General features: G+C 49.3%; 1 protein-coding gene across 2 annotated transcripts in view; it reads right to left on the bottom strand.

The window, feature by feature from the left end:
• Positions 1 to 1,626: 1,626 nt before the first annotated feature.
• NOTCH2 (notch receptor 2) overlaps positions 1,627 to 10,007 on the bottom strand; it is a 131,096-nt gene continuing 122,715 nt past the window's right edge. For both annotated transcript variants that reach the window (XM_019486533.2, XM_006259955.4), the window contains one exon: positions 1,627 to 5,376. In XM_019486533.2, the coding sequence (XP_019342078.1) occupies positions 4,024 to 5,376 (1,353 nt within the window). In that variant the 3' untranslated portion in view covers positions 1,627 to 4,023. The remainder of the gene's footprint in view (positions 5,377 to 10,007) is intronic.

Raw genomic sequence — 10,007 nt, 5'->3', positions numbered from 1 at the left:
TAGTTTTACCATAGCTTAAGACAAAGGGTTACATATTGCAAACCCCACCTTCCCTAAACAGATGAACACCCGAACAGAACCTCCCTTCTCAATCTACCAAGATGCAAAATTGTTCTGAAGAGCCTGCGCCCTAATGGGCACAACAAAGCACAAATCAGCATGCACTCGCTTCACGGAGATCAGTGTCAGTGACCATTAGGGTGCTAAACTGATGCTTAGAACAAAACTGAAGTTGAGGAAAGGCGAAAAACTCAGGTTTCCAGGCACCATCTCAATCACACTTCTTGAATGGTCTTGAAGGATCAGCTTACTGTGAACCCTCCAGAGAAAAGGTATTGGCATTAATGGACCCTGCTGTGGGGAGCTTTAAACTTTGCTGCTGGATGGTAACCAGACTGGGAGGTTCCCCAGAAAGAAGGCAACTCAAAAGCAGAGAGTGGAGCCAAACATAGGGAGGCATTCTCAGGAGTTGTACAAGTGGTGGGAGAGGCCTAAGGCCTTACTGAAGTCTCAAGCAAAGGTTAAGTGACCCCCACAGTTAACAGCACTCTCCTAACCCTTGGACTCAAACCTCTTCTCACCCTTCCCAGCACCACTTAGAGCCCTGCCCCAAGCCCTTTAAGCCCAAATGACTTGAGGCCACGCTCTTTGAAAGCATGACTTGGAGGCCACTTGCCATGTCCTTCCCACAAGCACACACTTCCACGTGACCTGCTTCTCTCTCAGGTCTTGCTTTAGAATCCCTTGCTCTTAAGTAGAAGCAATTGACTGTGAAGAGCACAAGGAATCAAGTGAAAATGCAGCCCCAGAGGTGAACAAAATGGCATTATAGAAAGAAGATGGCCTGTTGTTTCAGCAGTCACGAATCTCATGCCAGAAGAGTGCAGTACCACCCTGGTCACCACCCCAGGCTCCCTTCTGAAGTTATTCCAGGATGGCACTTTGTCTTGGTGGCACTGATGATTCTTGCATCTCTCATACAAGGATGTGAGACTAAGCAGTCAGGGCATCAACACCCACAAATAAAAGAACCTGTGTGAAGTGTAAAGTGTGATGGTCCCAGATTGTGCTTTCTAATTCCATGCAAGGGAAAGACCCCAGGCATCTCCCCTGCATCATGTCTCCCTTACCACGTTTTCTACAGATCATCAAGGTGATGTCCCTGCAGAAGTTGAGCTGGCAGGTAGGCCTATTTATCCCTTTTCCCTCCCAACTCCTACTGAGACTACTTGGGAAACAAGGGAACAGCACTCCACCCAGAAAGGGATCTCCAGAGGCAGCTGACCTTCTCTAGGGAGCAAAGGGACTTCACAAGCCCACAGACCCATGCTGATCCTTTAGCTCCTGTTTAGCTCAGATGAGTCTCATAGCTTGTTCTGCACTGGTGGCAATTCCCTTCCTAACAGAACAGCTCAAAATAAGTCTGAAGGGAACCTTAGAGATTTCTTCACATCAGGACGGAGCTGAGGGCTTCACTATGGGAGGGGCCATTTGGTGTAGCCTTAGTCTAGGACGCTAAATGGGTTCTTCATGCTGAGAGACAACGCCATGAGGAATTGGCAAAGCAAGTCAGAGGTACCTTCTAGCATATGCCTATGGTAGGAAGTGAAGATGTTGGCACCCAGAGGCTGGACATGTACTGTTTATTTTGGGGGATAAAAATGCTTATACATGGTGCAACAGCTATTTTCATAAAAGATTTTTATAAAAATGTAAAAATAAGCACATATTTTCCATTATTAATACAGGAAAATGCTGCTGTGTGAATAGTTACTCTACAGGCATAGGCAATCAAATACCACCCAACAGGAGGTATCACCTTTACAAAAGTTGTACGAAAGCGGCAGAAAGGGCCATCATATTACCCCTCTCCCTCCAGGTGCAAAACTGGCTTCGTTCTGTGGAAAGAGCATGCTTGCCTTGCCATGGCCACCAAATATTAAAAGGCACTTGGATATTTGGGGCAGAAAGGTAAAACGCCCTTGGTTTCTTCAGTAATAATTTTGCTACCCTTGATTATCTGCGATAAAACATACAAGTCCCAAGACCTCCACGAAGTTTGAGGGCTTCTGCCTGGAAATCCGAGTCAGTTGCATCTACTTCACAGTACACACCTCATTTGGTGCGGCAAGGAATGCTGTGCGCATCGCAAAAAATGCAGGACTAAGAGAATCAAAAAAAAGAGAGAGAAAAAAAGAAAAATTCTTCAGCCCAAAAATGTGGCCCAGGGAATGATTCGTGCAAAGGCCCTGCCTTCATGTACCATTGAGTCAGAATCAAAAGAAAACGCAGTTTTACTCTCGTCTAGAATTAAAAGCATCATCACTTGAAGAAATACTGCATATGGTTAGTTGCCAAGACATGGCTGCTCAGAGAGGAGCGGGATCCTTGTCTTTTGGTGGCAGTATAAAGCGCTCAAAGTCTCTTTGGAATGTTCATTTGCCAGGTTCTCCTAAAGAGGTAGAATTAAAGCAGTTCCTAAAATATTTACACTTCTCCCCTTGATTTGTCCAGAGCCCCTCACAAAAGCATTGTTCTAGCAGGACAGTGCACAGATTCAGACACAGGCAAAAGAGTTCTCTCATCCAGTGAAAGCCAGTGAAAATTGGGGTCTGTAACCTACTCGTATGTAGGGAAAACTGCAATAAAAATCCCACTAGAGTCCTGCAACAGCCCCACAGAGAGGAGTTTCTGATATGTCCTGAGGTGCATCACAGACTCTGGCCCCAAATGTCACTTGCTAAGCTGTGTCAGAGGAATGGTTTTGAAACTGCTTGTCAGCTACTGAATCCAGCTGCCGAGTTTTAGATACGGCGCCATTAACTGAAGTTCAGCAGCAGCAGGCAACACCACATGTGCAGCATCAGGGTGTGCCTAAATCACCTTCAGTGGCTATTGGGGGCAGTGTACTCTACCCAAGGACTGAGGGTCCCGTTAATAGAGGACAGGATGCTAAATTTGAAGGGTTCGAGACAACTATATTCAGAAGCGCATTACTCTTAGCTGGGACACTAGTAATGTTGGGAGTTCAGGTATTAGGTCAAAAGTTCCTCAGCCTTAAACTGAGAGTTTCTGTAGAAGATGGTTTCATTTCCAGAACTCCTATTAACAAATTGGTACCTCAGAGGGCTAGCACAGACAGATGTGGCACTTGCATGAGGGGTGGGGGGGATGTGTTAGTGTGCTAGTGTGTCAAAGAGGTCAGACATCTCAAGGAAAGTTTGGAAGACAAATATCTGGAGGTAACAGCTGAGGGAACCATGTCAGACCAGTACTTTGGTCATAGAATTAGAGAGATGTGCAAGGACATGCAGATTTATCTGAGGAGATTTATGGGGCTGGCAGCTGGAAAATGTACACACGTTCATGTATGAGGGACCAGGCACCTTAAAACAGGGGTCTTGTGCAGTAGGGGTTTAGAGAAGGCAGCTCCGGACACTAGTCTCACATGAGCATGGGGGCCTGTTTTGGTTACTAAGCAAGAGGGGGTCCACCAAGTGGGAGAGTAGGAAGAGGTACTTGTGGGTGCCATCTTGGAGCCAAGTTAAAAGTCAGACGCTTGCCCTCCTGGAGGACTAAAGCAGAAGCAGGGGAGAAGAGAGGAATTTAAGAGCAGTAACAAAGGGTGTAAGATGAGTAACAATAACATTACAAAACTAGTTTAAGATGAATTTCAGGAAACACTTAACTGTGAGGCTCCTGAGGGATAGTGTCCCAAGGGAAACGGTGGAATGCACTGAAATGCAAAGGCTGGACAACACTTGGGGAATCTAGTGTTGGGAGCAAATCATGTACTAGCTGGAGAACTGGTTAGGTACAACCCAACAGGTCTTCCCCATTGTTAGCTTCCACAATTCTCTTATTAGGGAACTGTAAAACCTACAGCCATCAAGGTCCTTCCAACAGAACTGGGCTCATTAAGACTCTTGAGCACTAAAAAAAAGAAAGGGTTCTTCATTTCCCTCTTGGAAGACCTTCATTGGTACTGGAGTCCACTTAGGTTCAGCCACCATTCAAAGCTCTTCATGCATAAACCTGCATGTTGTTCCGCTGCTGCTCTGACATTCGTGCTACCGGACCACGTTGGGTACTACCATGGCTGGGGCTGGTCGCCACATCAGACCAATCTGAGGCAGAGTGCGGGGAGGAGCTTGACCACTGATCGGGAGATTCGGGAGATGGCGTCAGATATGGGTGCTCCCCTTGCAAGTGCCTGTTATGGCTAGGAGTCCTCTCCGTGGCAGAGGAAGAGGTGTAGCTGTGCTGTGATGGCGGAGTGGGATACTTTCCCATCGAGCTCTGGAACTGGTGATAGGCTGGGAGGATTGTCTGAGCGACCTGCCCATCCTGCTGAGGGATTACTGCCATGGGAAAGGAGGCACTTGGCAGCTGAGCTAGATCTGGCGTTATCTGGTACATTGAACTAAGAGGACCAGCTACATTCTGAGGGCAGTTGGACTGGGCCTGTTGCGCCAGGACCTGCTGGTTCATGCCACTTTTGGGAACCAGCTGGAAAGTCATAATAGGGGGCAGTGTCTCCCTGGAGATTCCCACATGCTTCACATCTGTTTGACTCAGACTTCCTTGCTGAGAGCCACTGGGGTGAGCATGGACTACCTGTGGGATCATGCCAAACATCTCATTGTATTGGGATTCATTCACATCTATGTGGTTCATCCATTCGGTGGAAATGTTACCTGGCTGGAGTCTACCGAGCCCATTGCTGGAAGGTGTGGTTCGGTGCTGTGAAAGCAGCTGGCTGACAGATGGAAGCACAGTGTTAGATCCCTGCCCCAGCGGCTGCATCTCATGGAGACCAGAGAAGGACATGGGGTGCGCGGCCTGCACAACTGAGGCCGTAAGCAGTGAGCTGGGCGAGGAATGCAGAATCCCTGGGGACGGCATCACAGGAGAGGACGTTTGTTCAGATGCAAAAGCGTGGGGAGATTCCAGAGAGTCGACTGGTGAGAGGGTCACTGAGCTCTCAGAAAACTGACCCTTGCTCTCAGTCAGAGATTTCTTCCTTCTCCTCTTCGCTTCTTTGGCAAGATTTGGGGCCATCACACTCTTGGCATTTGGTTTCCTCGACTTCTTGCTTAGAGAAGCATGTTTCAAATTGAGGAAAGATCTATTGGGGCCACAAATCACTGGGGAGAGGGCAGAGTTTAGCATGGTGCCAGGGTGCCCAGATGGGCTGTGGGCCACATTGTACTCATTGAGAAGCTGCACAATGTCATGGTGCATGCGGTCCTGTGCCACATCACGGGGGAGACGATCCATGTGGTCTGTGATGTCCCGATTGGCAAAATGGTCCAACAGAATTTTAGCTGCTTCAAAACTCCCTTCCCGAGCTGCCAGGAAGAGTGGTGTCTCCTCCTGAAAGACAAACAGAGAAAATATTTTAACAACCTTGTAGTTATTCCAGATCTAGGTGGAGCACACATGTCAGGGAATTGATTTAAAGCTAATGCTCATTCAGAGTGAGGCAGTATACAAAAGGGTGTAGGTCTGATAAGAATTCTGGGTAACCAGCGCCACAACCAGCCAGCCATTCCAGAGGGCACCACAGGGCACAGTGAACCGGATAAGACTATGGATGAGGGTCATGACTGAATTTATAGCATAAAACCATGAGATAAGGCCAACCCTTCCTGTTGAGAGTACACCAACCTGCTGGGGGTTGCTGCAGAGCAATTTCAGAAGACGTGACACCTCTCCAACATCTGTGGCCATGAGAGCATGAGGAGCTGCTATGCTCCCAGTACCCCAGAAAGAGAGATGCTGGAATTTGACAGTTAACAGTGCAAATGATAGCATGATCACTGTGAAGCAGTGCATAGCTGAAACATAGCATGATTACTGTGAAGTAATTTACTCTGGACTTAACTCTGTATTAATGGGCATAAGCAATTGGTGACGGACAGGGGAGACAAGGCTGAATTCCTCAACAAGTTCTTTGCCTCAGTGTTCCTAAGCGAGGGGCAAGACAAGTCTCTCACTGGGGTTGTAGAGAGGCAGCAGCAGGGTGCCAGACTACCATGCGTAGATCCTGAGATGGTGCAGAGTCACTTGGAGGAACTGGATGCATTTAAGTCGGCAGGCCTGGATCAGCTCCATCCGAGGGTACTGAAGGCACTGGCCGACGTCATTGCACAGCCACTGGTGGGAATATTTGAACACTCATGGCACATGGGCCAGATCCCGGAGGACTGGAAAAGGGCCAATGTGGTCCCCATTTTCAAGAAGGGGAGGAAGGAGGACCCAGGCAACTATAGGCCAGTCAGTCTCACCTCCATCCTTGGCAAAGTCTTTGAAAAAATTATCAAGGCTCACATTTGCGAGAGCCCGGCAGGACAAATTATGCTGAGCGGAAACCAGCACGGGTTCATAGCAGGTAGCTCATGCCCGACTAATCTAGTCTCTTTTTATGACCGGGTTACAAAACACCTGGATGCAGGAGTAGTGGTTGATGTCGTTTACTTAGAATTCAGGAAGGCCTTCGATACGGTATCCCACACCATACTGGTGAACAAGTTAAGAGGCTGTGACTTGGATGACTACACGGTCCGGTGGGTGGCGAATTGGCTAGAGGGTCATACCCAGAGAGTTGTAGTGGATGGGTCGGTATCGACCTGGAAGGGTGTGGGCAGTGGGGTCCCGCAGGGCTCGGTCCTTGGACCGATACTCTTCAATGTCTTCATCAGCGACTTGGACGAGGGAATGAAGTGTACTCTGTCCAAGTTTTTGGATGACACAAAACTGTGGGGAGAAGTGGACACACCGGAGGGCAGGGAACAACTACAAGCAGACCTGGACAGGTTGGACATATGGGCAGAACACAACAGAATGCAATTCAACAAGGAGAAATGCAAAGTGCTGCACCTAGGGAGGAAAAATGTCCAGCACACCTACTGCCTAGGAAATGACCTGCTTAGTGGCACGGAAGTGGAAAGGGATCTTGGAGTCCTAGTGGACTCCAAGATGAACATGAGTCGTCAGTGTGACGAAGTCATCAGAAAAGCTAATGGCACTTTATCGTGCATCAGCAGATGCATGACAAACAGATCCAAGAAGGTAATACTTCCCCTCTATCGGGCACTGGTCAGACCGCAGTTGGAATACTGCGTGCAATTTTGGGTGCCACACTTCAAGAGGGATGTGGATAACCTGGAGAGGGTCCAGAGAAGGGCCACTCATATGGTTAAGGGCTTGCAGGCCAAGCCCTACGAGGAGAGACTAGGGCACCTGGACCTCTTCAGCCTCCGCAAGAGAAGGTTGAGAGGCGACCTTGTGGCTGCCTATAAGTTCATCACGGGGGCACAGAAGGGAATTGGTGAGGCTTTACTCACCAAGGCACCCCTGGGGGTTACAAGAAATAATGGCCACAAGCTAGCAGAGAGCAGATTGAGACTGGACATTAGGAAGAACTTCTTCACAGTTGGAGTGGCCAAAGTCTGGAATGGGCTCCCAAGGGAGGTGGTGCTCTCCCCTACCCTGGGGGTCTTCAAGAGGAGGTTTGATAGGCATCTTGCTGGGGTCATCTAAACCCAGCACTCTTTCCTGCCTATGCAGGGGGTCGGACTCGATGATCTTATGATTTTATGACCAGGTTATGAAACGCCTGGACACACCTACAGCCTGGGAAATTACCTGCTGGGTGGCACAGAGGTGGAAAGGGATCTTGGAGTCCTAGTGGACTCCAAGATGAACATGAGTCAGCAGTGTGACGAAGCCATCAAAAAAGCCAATGGCACTTTATCGTGCATCAGCAGATGCATGACGAATAGGTCCAAGGAGGTGATACTCCCCCTCTATCGGGCACTGGTCAGACCACAGTTGGAGTACCGCGTGCAATTCTGGGCACCACACTTCAAGAAGGATGCGGATAACCTGGAGAGGGTCCAGAAAAGGACCACTCGTATGGTTAAGGGCCTACAGACCAAGCCCTACGAGGAGAGACTAGAGAAACTGGACCTTTTCAGCCTCCGCAAGAGAAGGTTGAGAGGCGACTTTTTGGCTGCCTATAAGTTCATCACGGGGGCACAGAAGGGAATTGGTGAGTATTTATTCACCAAGGTGCCCCCGGGGGTTACAAGAAACAATGGCCACAAGCTAGCAGAGAGCAGATTTAGACTGGACATTAGGAGGAACGTCTTCACAGTTCGAGTGGCCAAGGTCTGGAACGGGCTCCCAAGGGAGGTGGTGCTCTCCCCTACCCTGGGGGTCTTCGAGAGGAGGTTAGATGAGTATCTAGCTGGGGTCATCTAGACCCAGCACTCTTTCCTGCTTATGCAGGGGGTCGGACTCAATGATCTATTGAGGTCCCTTCCGACCCTAACATCTATGAATCTATGAATCTATTGAGGTCCCTTCCGACCCTAACATCTATGAATCTATAAGTTTATTCTTCAGTGGGCACATTTAAATGTGCCCATTAATGTGCAGAAATAAGCTCCAGAGTGATTGCTGCTGGGTGCACATCTGCATGTGCACCCAGACTGCAACACACTGAGCTGGGTTGGAGCACATCCGAATGGCAGGGGCCCAGGGGAGGTCAGCCTGCCAGCCTGGGGCTGCTCTGACTGGGCTCAGTGTGTGGTGAAGGGACTGGCTTGGACACAAGGGTGCTCTAGTGCAGGGCTAGCTGGCAGGCACCCCCTAGCCCTGCACTGAAGCACCCTTGTGCCCTAGCCAGCTGAGGCATTGTCTACATGTGTGCTGTAGTACATGAAAAAAATGCAGCAGGGTAGTACTTGTATTTACAAGTATTTACAAGTACTACCCTGCTGCAGAGTTTATTAGTTTCGTGCATCTTGATAACGGCATACACATAGATACTGAGACATCTACTGTGCAGCTAATTAGCCAACTGTGCAATAAACATCTCGTGCAGACTTGCCCAGTAAGGAGTACACACAGGACTATGCCTCCCAAGCTGGCTGCCTGAAGTAGGCTCTTTTATAGTAATGGGCCACTAGGTGGCAGGGAAACCATTCTGAACTGAGCCAAGGGTTATCCTTAGATGAATTGGACTAGAGGAACAGACACACAAGTTCCATGCAGTAAATTACTCCACTTAGTAAAGTTACCATATGTTTTTCAAGAAATATTTTTGCCCTGGATCTGGGTGATTTACTATGTTGTGGGGCTGTCCACATCGTATCCGCTCCAGTTGTACTCTGTAGTGAAGTTAATTTACCATGGCATATGCAGTGTCGGCACCCTTCAAAAATGTAGTAAGCAAAGTGCAACAAACTGCAACTCAAATAAAGGAACAAAACTAACGTGGAGAAAATAAGTTAACATCTAGAGAATGAAGACAGCCAGAAGGACAGAGGCAGCAAGAGGTGCATGAAAGTCAGGTCTTGCCTCTGAAGGTCACTTGGATGGGCAGTGTACTGCTGAACACATGCCAGCTGACTGACACTGAAACACCAGTGGGCCTGTGCTATGGGGAGCACCAGAACAGTGCAACACTTTCTCATTTCACACTGAATGCAGAGTGGCATTGACTTCCCTACACCAGGGGTACTCAACCCCCTGGCCCACAGGCCAAATTCAGCCTACTGCATCCTGCCATCCAACCTGCAGGGCTCCCCATGGGGCTGGAAATGTGGTGGTGGGAGAGTGGTGGTTCCCCATATGCAAGATCTGTGCATGCAGGGCTGGGCAAAGGTGGTGCAAGGCTCCAAGGCCCAATCCTGATGTGGGAAGTTGGGATGGGGTAGTGCCAGGCCCCCAGGACTCAACCTCAGCACATAGGAGTGGGAGGGGGTGGGGTGTCAGGCCCCCAGGGCCCAATCCCAGAGGTACCTGGGGCCCAAGCCCAGGGGGAGGCACAGGACCAGGCCCTCCAGGCTCAGACTCAGAGCCTGGCAGTGGGAGAGGTTGGTGCTAGCCCCCCAAGGACCTACCCTGGTGTGTGAGGCTTGATCCAGTCTGTGAACTAGCATCACTCACTCATCTGGTCCACAGGGCCAAGAGGTTGAGCACTGCTGCCCTACACT

The sequence above is a fragment of the Alligator mississippiensis genome, chromosome 5 (genome assembly GCF_030867095.1).
Source record: "Alligator mississippiensis isolate rAllMis1 chromosome 5, rAllMis1, whole genome shotgun sequence".
NCBI lineage: Eukaryota > Metazoa > Chordata > Crocodylia > Alligatoridae > Alligator > Alligator mississippiensis.
The sequence above is the reverse complement of the archived record's forward strand: the minus strand, read 5'-3'. Positions and strand labels throughout refer to the sequence as shown.